This window comes from Mustela erminea, chromosome 6, assembly GCF_009829155.1.
Source record: "Mustela erminea isolate mMusErm1 chromosome 6, mMusErm1.Pri, whole genome shotgun sequence".
NCBI lineage: Eukaryota > Metazoa > Chordata > Mammalia > Carnivora > Mustelidae > Mustela > Mustela erminea.
In genome coordinates this window covers 53,949,870-53,972,783 of record NC_045619.1, presented here as the reverse complement: position 1 = coordinate 53,972,783, position 22,914 = coordinate 53,949,870, and the positions used below count along the sequence as shown (strand labels likewise).

At 37.2% G+C, this 22,914-nt stretch overlaps 1 protein-coding gene across 1 annotated transcript; it reads left to right on the top strand.

Moving 5' to 3' along the window:
• Positions 1-1,927: 1,927 nt before the first annotated feature.
• Positions 1,928-15,733, top strand: LOC116593479 (NKG2-A/NKG2-B type II integral membrane protein-like; the record flags this gene model as incomplete). The annotated part of the gene is made up of 7 exons (XM_032347754.1): positions 1,928-1,964; positions 11,665-11,778; positions 12,144-12,242; positions 12,655-12,708; positions 13,415-13,518; positions 13,711-13,773; positions 15,695-15,733. Coding segments are annotated over exons 1-7 (510 nt in total), but the record flags the coding sequence as incomplete, so codon positions are not given.
• Positions 15,734-22,914: the final 7,181 nt, after the last annotated feature.

Below are 22,914 nucleotides of genomic sequence, written 5' to 3'. Positions count from 1 at the left end.
ATTTAACCCACTGAGCCACCCAGGCACCCCAAAAGCCATATAATTATTATCTCATAATATATTTCATATATAACTTTTAAAGCAATTTTAGGTTCACAACAAATTAAGAAGAAGGTACAGAAATTTCCTCTATTACCCCTGAATACACAAGTACATGGCTGCACCAGTTATCAGCATCACTTACTAGAATGGTCTATTACTGAAGGTCTCACCAAGTTGGCTAAAGAGTGGGGGACTCCAATTCAACCAGTCTCCTAAATTTAGCTAGGAATCTGTCAAGCCACTCTGGACACCCATAAAATCAGTCTGAGATGTAAGATTATACACATCTGTATTTCTGTGGGGACTGAAGATCATCCAGGGAGACGTACAAAAGATGGAGTTGGGTTTGCACGGACAGATGTTGCAGGACAAACAGAAAGGGGAGAGAGCCAAAAGAAACCAACCATTGGAAATTAATACCCCAGGTGAAAAGTGCCCTGTGCTCAGGGACCAGCGATACCTTGGAGATGGGTGGCTGCAAAACAGGAGGTGACTGATAACAGTGTTTAAAAAGAACAAAGGGGCTTAAGGGACAATTGCAGGGACCAGGTCACCATAGGTGTGGACACATGGACCAGCCACAACCACTGCCCACCTGTGCCTGAGAGGACTCACTGGGGATTTGAGTCAGCGGTCCCTGGGACTTGGCAGCTACTGCTGCCCCCAGAGTCACCTCCACCACCACTGATGCCTCTGCAGCTGAGAGGACCCAACTTGGTCTGGAGACCATGGTCTGGGAGTAGCAGCCACCAGGGTTGGGCTCACCCGAACCGGTATTACTCATGGTTTTGGTGGCACGGGGATACAGAGACAAGTGGGGATATCAAGGAAACGACAGAGAGGGTCGCTGGGAATGCACACCACCTGTGGGAGGCTGCAGTATTCAATGGGGTTTGCAGAGGGGTGTCTATGTTCCAGACGATTCAGAGAGGAACAGAGGGTAATTTCTCCCTGAGGCAGAGGTCTGGGTGTGGACAGTTTACTTTGCTCTGACCCTGACACCAGAGAAGAAAAGCCTCCTTGAACAAAAGCCTGAAAAACCAGTTTCCATAGAGCCCAGTCCCATGATAGGGGCCAGGTCTACTCCACCCAAGCAGGATTAATAGAAAAACAACACAGCAGACCCCTCCACCAGAAAACAAGCTGAAAGAACAGGAGGGCAACAACCACAGACTCTCCATAAAACTACAAAAACCCCAACACCAGGGGAAAATAGTATATAAAGCTCCTGATATTGCTTCACAGCCTGTATATTTCTGACATATAACTTTTATCTCTCTTTAATTCTTTCTCATGATTCCTGCTCCTTGCTGTTGTTTTGTTTTGTTCTAACCTACTTACCGTTTCAACTAGATGTTTAATTAATGTGAAATACTGTAATGTTTTAACTTGAATGTTTTATATGTATACTTGTTTATTTTTCTTTTATATATATATATAGAGAGAGATAAACTTCAATGTAGTCATTTTTTCCCTGTTCAACAGTACCTTTATATACATACCAGTTTTAATTTGTCTGTATGTCTGGGAAATTGAATCCTCTAACAAAATACACCCAGGAAGAACAGAAATGGGCATTCCTTGCCCACACTGAGGGATTATAACCACCTTCCCATCAGCCCCCCTTTTATTTATTTATTTATTTGTCTTTTTATTTGTTTGCTTGTTTTTGTTTTTGTACTATATACATTTTACTCTTGGGGCTCATTTTGGCTGGAACTTTTTTTTCCTTTCTTTTTGGTGGGGACATCTGTTTGCTCCAAACCTTCCCAGGGTGCTCTTTGCCTGGATAGTGGTTGATATTTTTGGCTGTACATCCTCTCAACCACAATTCAACAGAACGACGAGGAGGAGGAACTCCCAACAAAGAAAAGATCCAGTGACAATGGCCTCTTCCACAGATCTAATGGATATGGATCCAAGTAAGAGGTCAGAAATAGACTTCAGGGTAGTAGTTATGAAGACAATTGCCAGACCAGAAAAAACTATTAATGGCAACATAGATTCATTAAGGGCATAAATTAGACCAGATTTGGCAGAACTTAAAAATGCTATCAATGAGATACAATCTAATCTAGATACTTTAACAGCTAGGGTAAAGGAAGCAGAAGAAGGAATTTGTGATCTTGAAGACAAACTGATAGAAAGGAAGGACCAGGAGTCCTGGAACAAAGAGTTTAAATTCTGTGAAAACAGAATTAGAGAAATAAATGGTGCCATGTGTAAGGGCCTACTTAGCTAGAGTGACTCCATCTCGGTTAAACAGCCATTTTGTTGTTTGTGCAGTAAAATTAAATTGACTCTCCTCCGCAGAGGAACTTGCTTAGAAACAAGACCAAGAAAACCAGTAAAATATGGTCGGCCAGTTCCTAATAACAGAGCCCAGAATACAAGGACAAGTCAGGCCAGGTGGAGACATCCAATCAGTAAAAAGCACACATACTATCTCCCTAACCACCAAAGAATGTAAACCCCGCCTTTTGGGCACCAAACGTGGGTGCCAATTCTGACCAGATTTAAAGGCTAGTTCAAACAGCTACTATAGGGTAAATTGTAATTCAATTGGCACCTGCATGTGGCCTAACATGACTATGAAACTTTCTGTGTATATTACAATCTCATTGGCCACCTATGTGTGGCCAGGTTTAACCACATGGCCTTTGCTCTATTAAAGTTAGTCTGTGAGGCTGGAAAGGGTCACTCCCTTTAGAGTTGGCCCTGACTGGTCAGTCTATTCTTGAGCCTGTAAAATTGGGAGTCATGGCTCTCTTCAGTCACTCTGACTTCTAATGCTTGGCATAGAATAAAGCTTTGCATAACTTTAACTTTGTCTCAGTCTCATTCCTTTGATAATGGACCCCAACACAATGAAACATTCCAATGTCAGAATTATTGGGGTCCCTGAAGGGGTGGAAACAGAAAGAGGACTAGAAGATATATTTGACCAATTTGTAGGCAAGAGGCTCCTGAATGTGGGGAATGAAGAAAGTAATCCTGTCCTAGAGGCAGAGAGGACACACCCCAAAATCAATGAGGGCAGACCAATGCCCAGACATGTATTAGTAAAACTTGCAAATCTTAGAATGAAGGAGACGATTTTAAGTGCAGTTGGGAGGAAGAGATTCCTTATGTAAAGAAGGAGGACCATCAGAATAACATCAGACCTGTTCACATCAATCTGACAAGCCAGAAAGGGCTGAAAAGACATATTCAGGGTGCTAAATGAGAAAAATATGTAGCCAAGAATTCTTTACCTGGCAAGGCTGTCATTCAGAGCAGATGAAGAGATAAGAAGCTTGCAGGACCTGAAGAGGTTAAAAGAATATGTGACCACTAAGCTGGCTATGTAGGAAATATTAAGGGGTGTTCTATAAAAAGAGAAAGACCCCAAGAGTGATACAGAACAGAAATAGAGACTATCCATAGAAACAGGGACTTCACAGGGAACACGATGACAATAAAATCTTATCTGTCAATAATCCCTCTCAATGTGAATGGCCTAAGACAATGAAATGCCCTTTTCCTTCCAGTGTTGAGTATCCCATCTACACATATGTGTTTCTCACCATGGAGAAGGGGGATTGTGAGAGAGAAGCTGCTTAATATACACACAGAACAGTATTTATAGGGAGTTAATCAAGTGTGTAGTCAGAGTAGAAATAGTCATGGAGGGGTGCCTGGTGGCACAGTTAAGTGTCTGATCAAGTCATGACCTCAAGGTCATGAGGCAGCCCTGCATCCAGCTCCAAGTTCAGTGCCAGCTGAAATGTGTTGTTCTGCCCTTAATTGCAAACACTGGTTCTTTGTGTCCCCTCCTAAAGCAATATGTAAATATCTATCTTTTGTCCCCCTCAAATACTCTGGATTGAATAAGAATAATAGTGCAATCTGAGAGGTGATGAGAAGTAAATTTTGCAAGGGAAATCAATGTGATAATACCAAAAGTTATGACATGTATAACTAGGATAGTACAAGGTGAGGGAAACAATTAGCAGATTACTTGAAGAAATAATGGCTGAAGCTATTTCAGTTATCTTGAAAAACACCAGGTTAAATTCAAGAAGCCCAGCAAAACCAAATATAAAAATTAATAATAATAATTAGATCACATGTGGGCACACTGTAGTCATACTTCTGAAACAGATAAATAAATATTGAAAGCAATGAGAGAATAACAACACTTTATATGCCTAGAAATTCATTCAAGTTAATGAAATTTAGGAGATAATAGAATATTCATCTCAAGGAAAAGACACTGCCATCCAGAATTTGATTTCATTAATTGTCTTCCAAAATGCTGGTAAATTAAAACATTTTCCAACAACTACTCAAAACATTCCAAAAAAAAAAAAAGGAAGAAATATGAGTAAAACTTCAAAAATCACTCTGTGAGGCCAGCATTACCTTAATAAAGACTCTACTGTTAAAGAGGACGATAAGCCAATATGCAGAATGAACATGGATGCAAATATTCTCAAGAAAATACTAGCAAATCAAATGCAACAACAATTAAAAGAATCAAGTGGGATTTAATTTTTGGCTACAAGGGTGGTTCAATGTTCACAAAGCAAACAATGTCATACACTACATTGAAAAAAATAGGTTAAGAACAATTTGATCATTTCAATAGATGTAGAAAAAGCATTTGATAATATACAACAACCACTCATGATTAAAAGTCCCTCAACAGGGGCACCTGGGTGGCTCAGTGGGTTAAAGCCTCTGTCTTTGGCTCAGGTCATGACCCCAGGGTCCTGGGATCCAGCCCTGCATGGGGGGGGGGGCAGTCCTCTGCTCAGCGGGGAGCCTGCTTCCTCCTCTCTCTCTGCCTGCTTCTCTTCCTATTTGTGCTTTCTCTGTCAAATAAATAAATAAAATCTTTAAAAAAAAATTCCCACAATAAAAGAGGGATAAAGAGAACATACTTCAAAGTAATGCAGACCACATATGAACTATGAACAGCTAGTATCATCCTCAATGGGGACAAACTGAGAGCTTTTCTTCCACAGTCAGGAACAGATAGGGATGACCACTGGGACCATTGTTATTTTACATAGTACTGGTGGTCCTGGCCTCAGCAGTCAGACAACACAAAGAAATAAAAAGCATCCACATCATCAGAGAAGAAGTTAAACTTTCACTATTTGTAGATGACATGATACTGTATAGAGTAAATTCAAAAGACTGCAACAAAAAATTGCTAGAACTGAGGCAGTAATTCAGTAGAGTCATAGAGTATAAAATCAACGTACAGAAATCTGTTCCATTTCTATACTCCAGTACTGAAGCAGCAGAAAGAGAAATCAAAGAATCAATCCCATTTTTAACTGCACCAAATTCATGAGTTACCAAGGAATAACACTAACCAAAGAGGTGAAAGGTCCACACTCAGAAAACTATAAAATACTAATGAAAGAAATTGAAGAAGACACAAAGAATGTAAAAACATTCCATCCTCATGGATCAGAAGAACAAACTTTATTAAAATGTCTATAGTACCCAAAGGAAATCTCCATACTTAATGCAGATCTTATCAAAATACCAACAACCTTTTTCACAGAGTTAGAACAAACAATCCTAAAATTTGTTTGGTTCCCAAAAGGCATCCAATAGCGAAACAACCCTTAAAAGAAAAAGCAAAGCTGGAGGCACCCCAATTACTTACTTCAAGCTGTATTAAAAAGCTATAGTCAAAAGGCCTCTGTATGGCAAAGGAAGCAATCAATAAAATTAAAACACAGTCTTTGAAATGGGAAAAGATATTTGTAAATGACATCTCTGTTAAAGCAATAGCATCCAAAATATGTAAAGAAGTTATAAAACTCAACACCCAGAAAACAATCCGTTTAAAAAATGGGTAGAAGACATGAAGAGACATTTTCCAAAGATGATTTCCTGATGGCCAGCGACACATGAAAAGATGCTGAACATCATTCATCATCAAGGAAATACAAATCAAAAGTACACTGAGACATGATCTCACACCTGTCAGAATAGCTAAAATCAACAACAGTAAACAACAGGTGCTGGAGAGGAAGCAGAGAAGGGAGCTCTCCCACAAGGTTGGTGGGAATGGACACTGGTGTGGTCACTCTGAAATACAGTACAGAGGCTCCTCTAATAGTTAAAAATAGAACTTCCCTATACTCCAGCAATTGCACTTGTTGATATTTACCCAAAGGATACAAAAATACAGATTTGAATAGATTCATACACCCAACGTTTACAGCAGCATTATCCACAATAAGAAAATTACCAAAGAGCCAAATGTTCATCAAATGGAGAATGCATAAAGGTTTTACATATCTACCATGGAATATTACTTAGCCATCAAAAAGAGTGAAATACTGACTTTGCAACAACTTGGATATAGCTAGAGAGTATTATGATAAGCGAAAAAGGTCAGTAAGAGAAAGTCAAATACCATATGATTTCACTTTTATGTGGTATTTAAGAAAGAAAATGATTGAACATGGGGGGAAAAAAGGAGAGGCAAACCATCTGAGGGTTACTGGAGGGGAGAGGGACTGTGGAAGGGTTAAATCGATGAGGAGTATTAAGGAGTGCACTTGTCATGGTTACTACTAGGTGTTTTTTTTTTTTTTTTTTTTTTTTTTTTTTTTTTTTTTTTTTTTTTTTAAAGATTTTATTTATTTATTTGACAGAGAGAAATCACAAGTAGATGGAGAGGCAGACAGAGAGAGAGAGAGAGAAGCAGGCTCCCTGCTGAGCAGAGAGCCCGATGCGGGCTTCGATCCCAGGACCCTGAGATCATGACCTGAGCCGAAGGCAGCGGCTTAACCCACTGAGCCACCCAGGCGCCCACTACTAGGTGTTTTATGTAAGTGATTATTCCCTAAATTCTACACCTGTATGGAAAAAAAAATAAAAATGAAACAAACAAACAAACAAAAAAGCCAATGATAAGATTTCTTTTTTTCATGTCTGAATAATAACCTACTGCACAAATGCCTCATTGTCTATATTTATCCTTCTTTTGTAGACACTTAGGGTGATTCTCTACTGGAGCTAATATGAATGATGCTGAAATGGGCACGGGGCTAGAGAGCTTTCTTTCAGATAGTGGTGTCCTTTCTTTTGGATATATGCTGCGTACCTTGGAGATACTGTGGGTTTGGTTCCAGACCAGTGCAATAAAGCAAATGTCACAATAACCCAGTCATATGGATTTTTGATTTCCCTGTGCATATGAAAGTCATGTTTACACTATAATGTATTCTATTCAGTGTGCAGGAGAATTATGTCTAAGAAAATGAAGTATATGTTTTATCTAAAAAATATATTATTCATGAAAAATGCTAATAATCACCTGAGTTTTGAGCAAGTTGTAATCACAAGTCACAGATCACAATAACAAATTTAGCAATAATGGGAAAGTTAAAAACATGTAAGAATTATCAAGATGTGACAGTCACATGAAGTGAGAAAGTGCTCTTGGAAAAACGGTGGCAATACTCTTGCTCCACACAGAGTTACCACAACCCTTCGATGTGTAAAACACATAACATCTCCTAAGTGCAATAAACAGAAGGCAATAAACGGGGGGATGTCATTCCCAGAAGTGGAATTGCTGGATATGACACTTCTGTTTTTAAGTTCTTTAGGAATGATAGGTACACATTAACCCAATTCGTGATACAAGAGGAGGAATTATGAAAAGAATTACATTTGATGCAAACTAGATAATACGAAGTTTTATTTCCTTTTTCTTTAAGATTTTATTTATTTACTTGAGAAAGAGAGCACAAGAGAGAGGGAGCGGAAGCAGGGGAAGGGGAGAGGGAAAAGCAGGATCCCTGCTGAGCAGGAAGCCCAAAATGGGGCTCAATCCTAGGACCCTGAGATCAACACCTGACCCAAAGGCAGACCTTAACCTACGGAGATACACAGACACTCTTATTTCTTTTTGAGTTCATAGTCATATATCTGTGTTTTAAAAGTCTACATTTTCTGCTGTTTTATTTTTTGGTTAAGAGTAATGCTTAAAAATTAGCTTTGTTTCCCCCTACATTCTTAGAATTTTTTTGTCATTAATTGTCAAATGTCCCTTTTAAAAGAGATAACTAGTTATGATTGAAGGATGAATCAATGAATAATGTCATGAGTAGTTACTTAAAATTGTAACCTCTGCCATGGTAATATAGTGAATATTGTCTAATGTTTTAACCCTTCCCAGAGACATTTATTTTTATCATGTGAAATTTAAATAAGTTATTTACAAATAACAAAATTGAAGGTAGGAATCTAAAGAACTAGGGCTGAGAAATTGAGAACAGTTGGGAATTAATAATAGCCACAGTTACCATGAAGTTGAAAATGTAGTAGTTACTCAAAATAGTTGGAGATAAATATCAGTAGTTTCCTATTCTAATGGGATGATGTTTTCAGATTTTTCCCATTATAATAGAAATGACATAAGGAGAGTGTAAGGGAAAGAAGCATGCTATGCCAAGACTTAGCAATGTGTAAAAATAGAACTGACAGATCCAAGATACTCTTTAAAGACCTGAATTTTCAAGTTTCAGCACTTGTGACTGAGAAAGAAGCAAGTTAACAGCATGGGTGGTCAAGCCTCTGACCCCAATATCTTGTGGAACATGAACATTACTCAGAGTCACGTTGCAATTAACTAATACACTACAAGCTGAAAGTCTCAGACATTCTGGGGGTGTGTGATGAGATAGTGTCTTCGAAATGGCCCAAGTGTAAGGGTTTCCTGTTCAAATTTTAAGCGACACATTGATGAGAAATCTACTTTTTCCAATATTGCCTCACTCTGAGCGCTCACAGGGCCGGCAGTCTGTGAAGACCACAGATACTGTCTGTTTACAAGAGTAACCTGGTCTCCCTCTGGAAGATGCCCAACTCTCTGGTCAACAGAAGGTATGTGTCACTTCTCTGCTGCCGTCTCCTAGCCGCCTTACCTAGTGGGGAGATACAGATGCTGGATGGGATACAACTAATACACAAGGAAATCACAGAGAACACTGGTTAACTCTATTCCAACAACTCGGGTAACAAATAGGAATAGACATGATACATGTCAGAGAATATCTTAAAATATTCATATTCTTGCCTGTGGAGAAGTAGTCAAGTGTATACATACAAAGATGATAAAGGTTTATAAATGCATATAACTTCACGTGAAATCTCATAAACATCATGCATGACAAGGAACAGTTAATTTGGATTTGCCATCAACATAGAAATAATTTCATGTATTACTTGATATTTAGCCCAGCCTTTAAAAATACATTCTTGAAATAAAATCATGCAATCATGAAGGCCAAATATAATTCTTCATATACTTTCTTAAATAAAACCGTTTAATTTTTCCTAATATTAGGAGGAGGTAAGTTTCCTAATATGCTAATTTAAGCTTACCTTAAATAAAGACAAGATTTCTAAAAAATATGAACAAAAAATTGCAAAAGATTTTACCACACTGATGAAGACAGCCCTGTGGATCATGGTATATAGTATGATATGAATCAGAAACAATAGTATGGCAATGGGTTAAAAATAGAAATAAAATAATATATTATTAAGAGTTTATAAAAGTCTGCTTGAATCTTAAGTGTTTTACATGTATTAGAGCATACAAATTTTTATCTCAATGATAGATTAGTAAGCTAGATAGCTAGACACGAAGTGACTTTTAAAAGATCACATATTGTAACTTTGAGAGCCAGGAGGGATTCTAGAGCTCACTGACTGCAGAGCTAATTATGTGAATTATTAGATTATATTAGTTATAACAATTGCTTGCACAATAAAACCACCTTCACTGCCTTTGACAGCCATAGGTTGTTTCTGAGTTCATACCAACACTATTCTTCCACAAATGATCTCTACTTCTGTTTATCATTTTATACCTGCATATGTTGGTCATTTCATTTTCCCTTTTCTGGTGTCAAATAAGGATTTACAGAAATCTTTTCTGTTATTGTCTTCTTTTGGTTTTCAGCAGTATTATTTAGGTTTTGGATAAGTTTAGTGTGTCATGTAGTATTTTTTTTTTTAAGATTTATTTATTTATTTGACAGAGATCACAAGTAGGCAGAGAGGCAGGCAAAGAGAGAGGGGGAAGCAGGTTCCCTGCTGAGCAGAGAGCCCGACGCAGGGCTCGATCCCAGGACCCTGGGATCATGACCTGAGCCGAAGGTAGAGGCTTTAACCCACTGAGCCACCCAAGCGCCCCAACGTGTCATGTATTATTTTTCACCATACACAGTATTTCCTTAAAATTTAATTATTTCCAGAATTCTACAGTCATTCAAAATGTAAGGTCATTTAATAAGACCTCACCACATTTTACTAAGTATACAGAAGTCACCAAATAAAACTAATTTACTGCAAGAATTTCCTGTGTATGCTAACACCATTGTTTAGATTTTGGATAAGTTCAATGTGCCATGTAGCATTTTTTACAATGTACATTATTTCTCTAAAATTTAATGATTTCCAGAATTCTATAATCATTCAATTTGAAAGGTCATTTAATAAGACCTCATCCCCTTTTACTAAGTATGCATAAGTCACCAAATAAAACTAATTTACTGTAGGTATTTCCTGCATATTCTAATACTATTATTACCCCAATTACTTTAGAACATTCAATCATTAACCATTCATGGATTTTAAAAATTGTCATACAAATTAATCTCATTTCCTAATAACAGCATTTTAGTTTTAACCCTTGTTTTTCTAACAGTGTGTCTATGGAAATTGACTTTAAGCCAATGAGGGCATCATTCTTTGTGAGTTTCTTTATTCCTCACTAATTTATTGCTTTTCATGGCTACAATCAATAATATTGCAGAACTTAAAATATCACTTTAAAAATCACTTATTCTCTGATGAAACACTTATTTCAAGTTCTGAGGAAATCAGAACGAGAATTTTACTTCATTCAACTGCAAAAGAGTGTTACCACTTATCTAACACTCCACCCAGTGTGACTCCAGCAGGGTTCTTCTCATTACCTGCACCGTTTGTCAGCTACGTCAGTCCAGTTTCCATACAGCACAGGCCCTGAGATCTCTCAGCTGCTGAAATGAATAACCAAAGTGAAAACCCCTCAGAACCAAATCTGGTTAAGAACTCAAGAAGACTTATTTTGCTAAGCATGATACGCTCTAGTTCCATCCATGTTGTCGCAAATGGCAAGATTAACTAGAGCGTATCATGCTTAGCGAAATAAGTCAAGCAGAGAAAGACAGCTATCATATGATCTCCCTGATATGAGGAAGTGGTGATGCAACATGGGGGCTTAAGTGGGTAGGAGAAGAATCAATGAAACAAGATGGGATTGGGAGGGAGACAAACCATAAGTGACTCTTAATCTCACAAAACAAACTGAGGGTTGCTGGGGGGAGGGGGTTTGGGAGAAGGGGGTGGGATTATGGACATTGGGGAGGGTATGTGCTTTGGTGAGTGCTGTGAAGTGTGTAAACCTGGTGATTCACAGACCTGTACCCCTGGGGATAAAAATATATGTTTATAAAAAATAAAAAATTAATTTAAATAAAAATAAAAATAAAAAAAAGAACTCAAGAAGACAACAGTTGAAAGGTAAGGGCACTAAAAGCCCTAATTCAGTAACTGATCAGGGAGTCATCTGTGCAGAATTAAATCTTCAAAATGTGTCTGAAGACCTGCAAGGGAATGACAAGAACTACCACTGCAAAAATAAAGCACACAGTAAGGCACAAGGCACAACTGCTCTATGATGTGAACTTGGGGTGCAGATGTGTGGGGAAGAGTAGGGAATAATCTCACATATTTTTCATTTGTGGGTGAGAGCTTGAAGTTGGGATAGGGTGTTTTCATTGATATCTGAGGACTAACTTTACTCAGTCATTTTTGTAATTCAGTCTTTGACCAACAACTCATGGAGCATTGTGTTTAATGAAAATCAAATGGCATATGGCTAGAAAGATTACAATGGTAGATATGGGTTTGTGGTCCATGTTTATACCTATGATTCCCTGTGCATCTTTGGTTGTCTTGTATGTTAACTGTCTAAACTAAGGTCTTCATCCATCCATCCTTTCACTGTTTCATTTCTCTCCCCACAGATTTGCTGTCATCTCTAGAGAAGCTCATTGCTGGGATTTTGGGAACCACCTGCCTTGTCGTGACCTATACTGTAGCTAGAATGATAAGTTCTCTTCCCTGTGAGTAAATCTTTGAATGTTTATGAGAAATCTTTTCATTTTAATGATCATCAGTGCCTCTAAGCATTACAAGCATAAGAAAGTGGAACTTTGCTTTTGATGTATGCATTCAGACTAAATGTGGAATGCTTTTTCTGATTTTTCAAAAGTATAAATAACAGTGATTGTAGAAAATATACATATATACATAATTGAAAAACATAAGTTAATTCTTGAGACTGGCTAAACGAAATACTCTAAGAGATGCTGATGTTTGGTTGTTTAAGGTTTTGGATTGATTTAGCCTCAAATATTAATGATATTATTAATTTTAGTAAATCAATTTTATTCCAGAATATTCTAATCTTAAAACATACACCAAGTTTCAAATGGAAAAACTAGAAGTATTACAAGGATTAATTTTTATTTTTAGGTAGTGGAACACCACAGCACAACAATTCGTACCCAGTTACAAGAATCCAGAAATGTATGTACTACTTTTGATAGTAGTACAGTTTATATTTTGTCTCCATCTAGGCTGTACAAAATCATCATAGAGATTGAGGGGAAACATATATTATAAAATGCAGAAAGTAGATGTTAGTAAGTAATGATTATAAGAGAGTATTCCTTCTTATGAAACAATATGAAGGAATCCTCATTTAAAATTACCATACCCATTGGGCATCTGGGTGGCTCAGTTGGTTAAGCACCTGCCTTCGGCCCAGGTCATGATCCCAGAGTCCTGGAATCTAGTCCCACATCAGGCGCCCAGATCCAAAGGGAGTCTGCTTCTCCCTCTATCCTACTCCTCTCTCATGCTCTCTCTCACTGTCTCTCTCTCAAATAAATAAAAAAAAAAATCTTTAAAATTACCATACCCATTGTTACCAATTGCTTCAAATTTCCTCCTGCTATGACAGGAGATCAATCATTATGTAATTCCAAAAAAGCGGTTTTGCTCAATGACTCAAATGACATGTAGATATGGACTTTTTGTGTTATTGCCTTTTATGGGCACATAAATTAGGGGAGGGAAGCCTGACTCTTTTGATAGTGTGTGTGTGTTTTATTTTTGCCAGCTGTGAGGGTACATGGGTGTCATATACATATGTGTATACATATGCAATTTGTAAATTTGCAATTTTTAAAATGTGAAACTTTTTGGATAATATCTCATAATATTTCTTTAGTAGATCCATGTGGTCATTGTCCAAAAGAGTGGATTACGTATTCCAACAATTGCTATTACATTAGCACTGAAAGAAAATCATGGAATGAGAGTTTGTTGTCCTGTGTTTCTTTTTTTTTTTTAATTTTATTTATTTTTTTGACACAGACAGATCACAAGTAGGCAGAGAGGCAGGCAGAGAGAGAGGGGGAAGCAGGCTCCCCGCTAAGCAGGGAGCCCGATGTGGGGCTCAATCCCAGGACTCTGAGATCATGACCTGAGCCCAAGGCAGAGGCTATAACCCACTGAGCTACCCAGACGCCCCTGTCCTATGTTTCTAAGAACTCTACCCTGCTCTACATAGAGAATGAAGAAGAAATGGTAAGATTTCAAATGTTTCCAGGTTTTATTGAAAGCCTACCAGTTAATATATTTGTAGAGGGCACTGGGTGGCTCAGCTGGTTAAACACCTGCCTTCAGCTAAGGTCATGATCCCAGAGTCCTGGGATCTAGAACCACATCAGGCTCCCAGCTCCACAGGGAGTCTGCTTCTCCTTCTGACCGCCCCTCTCATGCTCTCTCTCACTATCTTTCTCTCAAATGGATAAATAAAATCTTTAAATATATATATATATATATATAGAGAGAGAGAGAGAGAGAGAGATCATCCATATTTTGTACATATTTCTAGTTTATTTATTTTAACATCTGTTAGTATTCCACAGTTTGACTCTGTGATATTTTATTTATATTTTTATACCTTTAAGATACGTTTGAGGGGCGCCTGGGTGGCTCAGTGGATTAAGCCGCTGCCTTCGGCTCAGGTCATGATCTCAGTGTCCTGGGATCGAGCCCCGCATCGGGCTCTTTGCTCAGCAGGAGCCTGCTTCTCTCTCTCTCTCTGCCTGACTCTCCGCCTACTTGTGATTTCTCTCTCTGTCAAATAAATAAATAAAATCTTTAAAAAAAAAAAAAAGTTTAAAAAAAAAAAAAAAAAGATACGTTTGATATTTTCCCGGTCTTGTTTTTCATAGAAAACTGTGCTTCCAAAGATGCTCTTTTGCCTGAAATAACTTTACTATTTAATTTTACCATTATTATCAAGGAAACTAAATATATGATTGTGCAATTGAGCTGAAAGTAGCTACAGCCATGTAATTACAAATCAGAGCATGAAAGAGAAGTTTAGAACCTCTAGGAGCCCTTCCCACTTTAATATTATGAAATATTTTTATTATTTTTGGACTTCAGCAATGAAATTATGCAGTATGTGTTTTTATGTGTGTCTCCTTTCACTCATCTGATATTTGTAATCCGTTGCGTTTGTCTGTAGTTTGTGAATTTTTACTGCTTCTGTCTTGTATGAATAGGACCTTCTGAGAATCTATCCTCAGAAATTTAGTTCCTTTTTAGAATGTGGGCATTATGAAAAATTATTTTATGAAAAGTCTTTTCTATGTCTTTTAAAAAATATTAGTTTATTTATGTGAGTGAGAGAGTGTGTTGGGAAGGGCAGATGGAGAGGGAGAGGCAGAGAATCTCAAGCAGACTCTGTGCTGAGCACAGAGCCTAGTTCAGAGGTGGATCTCATGACCCTGAGCTCATGACCTGAGCTGAGAACAAGAGTCAGACCCTTAACCAACTGAGCCACCCACTCACCCCAGCCTTTATATCTTTTTTTCCTTACAAATTGTATTTATAATAATTTATTATACCTAACCACATAGAATATAGTATATTTATGGATTATAAATATTGCATTTGTCATAACAAAAAATTTATGTATAATATGCATGATAATTGTATTAACATACAATTATAATACATTTTCTTCTTCATTAGTATGAAATTGCATGCTCAAAGTTTTTTGTGTTGTCAGCATATCTAATTATCCATACACTTTTCTAGTTTATTGCATAAATACACATTGTACAGAAGAGTTCTTTTATCCAAAACTCAATAGTCTCAGAAAAATTAATACAGTAAGTTCTGGTGGTCATATAACAGTATCATTTTTGTGGGCCATGAATCATTTGGACATTCTCCTCAGTGAGGATGAGAAGTACTCAAGTGTGTCTCTTGTTCATTTCTCCTAGATGATGTTTTCTTTTCCCTTCTAAGACCTTGTCGTATTTTAGATATGAGAGCTTTTTTGAGTTTATGAGGTGGAAATAGCTGTGACTTGCATTTTTATTGCCCTATTGAAGTCTTTTAATGACCAAAATTTTAATGTTACCATGGTCCAATTGATTATTCTGGGTGTTAGTGATTATTTTGGACCTATTTCAGAAGTTGGTCAAAGTTCTTGAATATAATTTCCTATATTACCTCCTGGATTTACCTTTTTCTTTTCTTTTTTTTTTTTTTTTAAGATTTTATTTATTCATTTTACAGGCAGAGATCACAAGCAGGCAGAGGCAGGCAGAGAGCGGGGGAAGCAGGCTCCTGACTGAGCAGAGAGTCCAATGTGAGGCTCAATCCCAGGAACCTGGGATCATGACCTGAGCGAAAGGCAGAGACTTTAACCCACAGATCCACCCAGGTTCCCCTGGGTTTACTTTTTTCTTTGTTTATTTTTAACTTTTAATTAAGGTTTATTTATTTTTTGTGATGCTGTGTTTATGATGCTCTGAGATAAAAGTGAAGGTTACATTTTTCTACATCATGATCTATTGATAGAGCATAATTTACAGTACTGTAATCTTTTCTTCATACATAACTTTATACATATAAATTTTTATATATGTCATATATGTTCTAATCTGCTTTCTGTAAATAGTAAAAATATTAGATATCCCTGTATAGATAACTATATACACATATATCAGTCTACACAGTTTTTCACAACCCACAGCACTCTGAGTAAAATGTAGAGCCTTTCCTTCCTTTATGTCCCTTTACTGTGTCTCATTTCTACTATAATTATCTTAAATGTTTCTCTAGTTACATTGAGAATCACATGGATGTTATAATTTTTCTTCAACTGATGATTTTGCTTCAAATATCAAAGAATTTAGATAACACAAGAGGTGAAGCAAAGTCCAATAGACCTAAGAATGGTAGTTTTATTCTTTTGTGTCTCCTTCTTCCTGATGATTCTAGATTCCTTCTTTTATCATTTAATTTTTGTTTAAATAATTCCCTTTAGCAGTTCTTTCAGAGACAGTCTGGTGTTGACACATCTTCTTAGTTTTCTCTGATCTCAGAATGTCTTGATTTCCCCTGCATTCCCGAGTGATATTTTTGTTGGATAGTCAATGTTTTTTTAATTGGAATAATGCACTTAATATCTAAAATTTTCTCTTTCTAGCATTTTTTTTCCATTATTTTGACTAAGAGATAAAAATATTTTGGAGGCAGTTGTCTGTACTACTTGATGTCTGTAAGTTGCCAGCCTCTCTGGGAGCCAGTCTGGGACATGTGAGGGAAAGAAAAATTCTAGGGAACTCACCACCATGTCATTCCTCGGGTCTGGAGTGCCTGATTCTGTTAGTTTTCTTATCACCTGTCTGAATCTTCTTATGTTGTCTTGTATTTAATGCCTGGGGTGGGGTAGCTCTATTTGGTGGGAAAAATAGGGACATCTGGTCTATAGTTTTTTTTTTTAATTTGAATTTTCCTAAGACTAATAGTGTTGGGCATCTTTTACTGTATTCATTTGCCTCCCATATATGCTTTTTAATGAAGTTATCTATTGAAATATTTTGCTTATATTGCTTTATATTTTTAGTTTCTGTTATTGTATTTTGAGAATAATCCCTTATTCTTGGTAGTAAGGCTTTTATTAGATGTATGTTTTGCAAATATTTCTTCCCAAGGCTATGACTTCTCTTTCTTTTCTCTTCAAAAAGTAGAAATTATCCTGATCAACTATACTTCATTAATTTGTTCTTTTATGCATCATGTGTTTGGTGTTCTAAGAAATGTTTGCCCAACTTTAGGCCATGCATATTTTCTCATATATCTTTTTCAAATTTTATAATTTACACTTAAAGATGATCAATTTTTAACATTTTTGTACACAGTATAAAGTATATATTTATTAATGCTGTTAATACTCCATTGTTTACACAACATTGCTGAAAAACCTTACTTTTACACCAAATGACTTTGCATTATGTTGAAATCTGTATTCCATATGTATGCTGCTATAATTTTTGCACTTTATAATCTATTTTACTAAACTCATTATGTATTTTATCAGTTGCCTTCTGCAACAGAGATATCATATCATTTGACTTTCTTTACTCTGCTAATGTGACAGATTAAATTTATGGCATTTCTTTTTTTTTAATATTTTATTTATTTATTTGACACAGAGAGAGAGATCACAAGTAGGCAGAGAGGCAGGCAGAGGGAGGGGGAAACAGGCTCATTGCTGAGCAGAGAGCCTGATTGGCTCGATCCTAGGATCCTGAGATTATGACCTGAGCCAAAGGCAGAGGCTTAACCCAGTGAGCCGCCCAGGTGTCCCAAGTTTATGGCATTTCAAATGTAAATTCAGGATGGTATTGCTTCAATAAATGTATTTATATCATAGCCCATTATTTTTACATACTGTCTGAATGTATTTGCAATTGCATAACTTGTAATTTCCTTTCATTTAATATTCCCATCAAAATGCACATGTCATATATTTTTTAGCTTCTTCTTACACCATACAAGGGTCATTTGGTTTTTAATTGGCAGACATTTTCTTCATTCATAAGCACCTAAATATTCTGTAACCGGGTGCGAAAAGCTTTCTGAGTGACAGATAAAAATGTATTAGATGCTTTTGTAGTAACATGGACGGGACTGGAAGAGATTATGCTGAGTGAAATCAGTCAAGCAGAGAGAGTCAATTATCATATGGTTTCACTTATTTGTGGAGCATAACAAATAGCATGGAGGACATGGGGAGTTAGAGAGGAGAAGGGAGTTGGGGGAAATTGGAAGGGGAGGTGAACCATGAGAGACTATGGACTCTTAAAAACAATCTGAGGGGTTTGAAGGGGTGGGGGGTGGGAGGTCGGGGTCAGGTGGTGGGTATTATAGAGGGCACGGATTGCATGGAGCACTGGGTGTGGTGCAAAAGTAATGAAAACTGTTATGCTGAAAATAAATAAAAAAATAAATTTAAAAAAATGTATTTAGATGCTTTAACCTGCTGAGCCACCCAGGCACCCCTTTTTTATTTTCTGTCTAACAGAAAATAAATTATTATGTTGAATATTATTATGCTGAAAATAAAAAAAAATGTATTAGATGTTGTAAGATACTTCTGATATTTTTATTTCTTTTGTACTTGGTTGACACAAGTTGTATTTGGTAGGATATTTTTCAATTTTACATCTAGTTTTAAATATATTTGCATATTTTCATAATATTCTCTTATACATTTGTTGTGGTATAATGTACGTACAGATGGATTCCCATAAGATACTTGCCAACTGATGGCTGCATTTTCAAGTGTCACCATCTCCTGGAATGTGAAAATGAATTTTACCAGTATTGCAAAATGCCCCTTCTGTGTTCTTCTCTGCATTTTAAAAAGTATTTATATAAATGGAATCATACAGTGTACATATTTTATTTTTGGAATTTTCAGGGGAAGCTAAACTTGTGTGCTTCATCCATATAGTTGCATGAAGATGCAAACTGTCCAAACTCCTTGCTATTCCATTGTTGGATTCTACTACAATCAGAATCCATTCTATTGTTGATTCCCTTGGATATTTGGGTATTTGATCTATTTGGGGCTACCATGAGTCCTTCTAATACACATATCTCACAATCACCTTTCAGCTAAGTACATGTTTTATCGTATCTTCTTTCTCTAATTTTATTTGGCTCTTTTCTTTATAGTTTCTCGAGAGGGAGTTACTCAGATCATGCATTTTATAAGTTTCTTCCTTTTGAGTATAAATGACAAAGCTACGAATTGTGTCTGCATACTACTTTTGTTCCCCCATAAGAGTTTTGGTATGTTCTCAGTTTAGTATTATCCAGTACAAAATATTTTCAAAGATTTCATCCTTGAATTGGAAAATTTTCAGAAATGGTTTACTTTCCACATATTTGGAAATTTCCCACATTTCTTTCTGTTGCTGCTTCTAATGTGTTCCTTCTTCTTCAGAGGCTGTACTTTGAAATTTTACATCTTTACACCTGTTTGATCCCTATTTATGGCCTAGACTCCTTTCTATATATGTCAGTTATGTCAAGCTGGTTCCTATACTTTGACAGTCTTCCATAGGGCTCCTGGTTTGGTGCTTGGCTGGAAGAACTTTTAAATCTTCAACTATGCTCATTGAATTATTTATCCTTCCAAATCTGTCAGTTTATATTGCATGTGTTTGAGGCCTGGATTCCGTTGTCAGATGAATAATCTACGTTTATCATTGCTTTATCTTCCTCTTATATTGAGAGCCTTAACATGCTGAAATGTTTCTTTTAATTTCTAATAATAGTTCTTGTTTTAACAGCTACTTTGGTATTAGAATAACCATTTTTGTTCCTTTACAAGGTTATTGTTTGTCAGGTTTATCTGTTGCTAATCTTTTCTTACATCTATTTGTGCCTTTGACTCTAAAGTGTGTCTGTTACAGAAAGCATGTAGATGGCCAGCAATCCCTGTACCAGTGGATGAAAAATTACTCCAAATTTTGCTGTGAAAGAGAGGGGAAGGCAAAAGGGTCAATGCTCAGAGATGAAGATCCTTTGCTCTTCTTTGTTCCCACTTTTATTAGTCCTTCAGTATAATCACAAATCCATATCACTGTTTCTTAGGCACAGGATGTGTGACAAGGGGTCTTACTGAAAGTAGGAGGATCTGTTTACAGTAAAGATGAGATATGCTCTTCTGCATGTTCTAGGAATTCTGCTAAACATAGCCTAAGGGACAATGCATACATCACAGAACAGCTGTTTGGGCTAAGAAAGCTTCCAGAAGGCAACTCCCCAGGCATTCCAACATCAGAGTGGTCACACAGGCCTTGCCATTCCAAAGACCCACACCCTTCCCCTAAACTTTCTTTCACCCTCAGCGGCCTCTGTTAACATTTTACTAAGCCAGGTATTATGGCTGATTTCATGTTCTACATTAACCCCAACAGTTCAACAATTCATTATTTGCCTATAGCACTCAGTGCTCTCATCACAATACCTCCTTAATATGCATCATCTGGTTACCCCATCCCCCCACCATCCCCTTGTAACCCCAGTTTGTTTCCCAGAGTCCAGAATCTCTCATGGTTTGTCTCCTCCAATTTCTTCCCATTCAATTTTTTCCCTTCTTTCCTCTGTGGTCCTCTGAGTTATTCCTTACGTTCCACATATGAATAAAACCATATGAAAATTGTTTTCCTCTGCTTGACTTATTTTACTTACCTATATTCTTAAACTATTTCCTTGGTAGTAAGTGTAGGTATCACAAATATATCTTCTGTTTGTTTTTATTGAAATACAATTAACATATAGTAGTCTATAAATTTAAGGCATATGTTGTGTTCATTTCATACATTATGTATTGCAGTATGATCACTGTAATTATGTTAGATCTTACTTTCACTGAGTGCTGGCAGGTCATAGCCATGTGTCAGGACCCAGAGAGCTGGTCACGGGCTCTACCAGCATAGCCTCCAAAGGCAATTTAAGCTGTGAAATGGCTACTTGGCCTTGGCAATGATAGGTCAGTATTGAACTTCCATAGGTGAAGGAAAGGGTCCAAGCAGCAGCAACCTGGTTTTAGCAATGGCAGTTCAGAGTCCAGGCCCGGGATGGGGGTGTGGTTCAGAGCAGCAGGAGCACCTTTACAGTGAAGATACAGAGGCTTGACATGGACCCAGTGGGTGGGACTCAGTGCAGCAGCAGCATCTGCCCTTACTGGCTGCCAAAGCATGTCTTAGGACTTGGTGGCAGGGCTTACTGCAGTAGACGTTGCCCAGTAATGCTGAGGCAGAGCCCCAGTCTGGGACCATGGGGGGCAAAAACCACAGGCAGCTCTAATCTTATATATGCTGAGATGCTATGGTGCCCAAAATTCAGAGTAGCAGCTGGGGTCTCTGAAGGCAGGTTTCACAGTAGCAACAGCTCCAGCCTCTGGGAGTAGATGCAACGTGGGGCCCTCTGGGGTGTTCCATCAATCAGGATCAGCATTGGTGGGCACTTCTGATGTAAAAGCTGCAGACATCCCCGAAGGTGAAACTTCCTGGACTCTCCTGCTCTCCTTCCCTCCATGTGGTGACTTCCTCTGAGGGGATTCTTGCAGGGGTCAATCACTCCCAAATGGAGGGTTGGGGAATACAAGCAAAATGCTTGCTTTACTCTCTATGGCGCCATCCTGGACTTTTGAGCTCTATCAGGTTTTTGCTGCTTCTTTGTTTAGAGCTTTTCCTGAGCTGTTTTAGTATGTTGTTTAGTGATTGTTCTTATTGCTTGTTGTGAGGCAGATTAGCTTTGGGAACCCCTAGTTCTCCATCTTGCTGATGGGACTCTTCACACATATATTATTAACTGGTCGCCATCTACTTCAAATGAATTCTGACTAAAGTCTGATAAGATATATTAAATGAACAGTAACATAACCCATTTTCTGACCCTAATTATTACAGGTATGCCTCAACTTTTCCAAACATTTGCATTATGTTATTTTACTTTTATGAAAAACCTAGAGTAATACCAGTTTTTGCTGAGCAATAGAAATCTGAAGGGGATTTTTGCTTTTAGGCAAAAAACAAAAAGTGAAAATTGTGCTTAGTGCTGGGTTTTCTGTTATAGAGGCAGCTCACACCCCAAGCACTGAGAGTGACGCTGTCAGGATCCTTCCTCAGAAACTATACTCAGCATCTCCATAACAAGCATAACTTGGAATGATGTTTTGAGTGCCTATGTTTCATCTTAGTTTATTTTGTGTAAACATTAGCAAGATGTGTCTTAAGGCGTCACAAAAACCCAAGAAGTTATGTTTGGATCAGAGAATGCTCAACAATTTTTCCATATAAATTAATGGTGATTTTTTCTTCAATTTATATAATTTCAGCTAAGGAAAACTTTCATAGGAACACTCTACTTTCATATAGAGCCAGAAATCTGTACTTCTAACCATATTGTACTGAAGCCAGCTGACACTGGTTTCTGAACACCAATTACACGTCTTTTCCTACGCTGTGTTCATGGTTTCATATTAGTTACTTGAAGCATTCACAGTAACATTTCACACAGAAAATAACAAATACTAAAAATAATAAGGTATCTGGTATACATCCAACCATATAGTCTTATAATGATGGCTTTAAATAATCTTATCCTTTAAAGCAAATAAAAGTGAATATACACAGATTTAAAAATTTACTGACATATTTACCATTTCCACTGATTGATTCTTTCTTGTGTATATGGGTTAATAATATCTAGCATCATTTACATTTAATGTGAAGAACATTTTTCTACTAAGTAGAAATTCTCTTAAGTTTTGTGTTTGTCTTGGGGTCTTTATGTACCTTCTTTTTTTTTTTTTTTTTTTTAAGATTTCTTTATTTA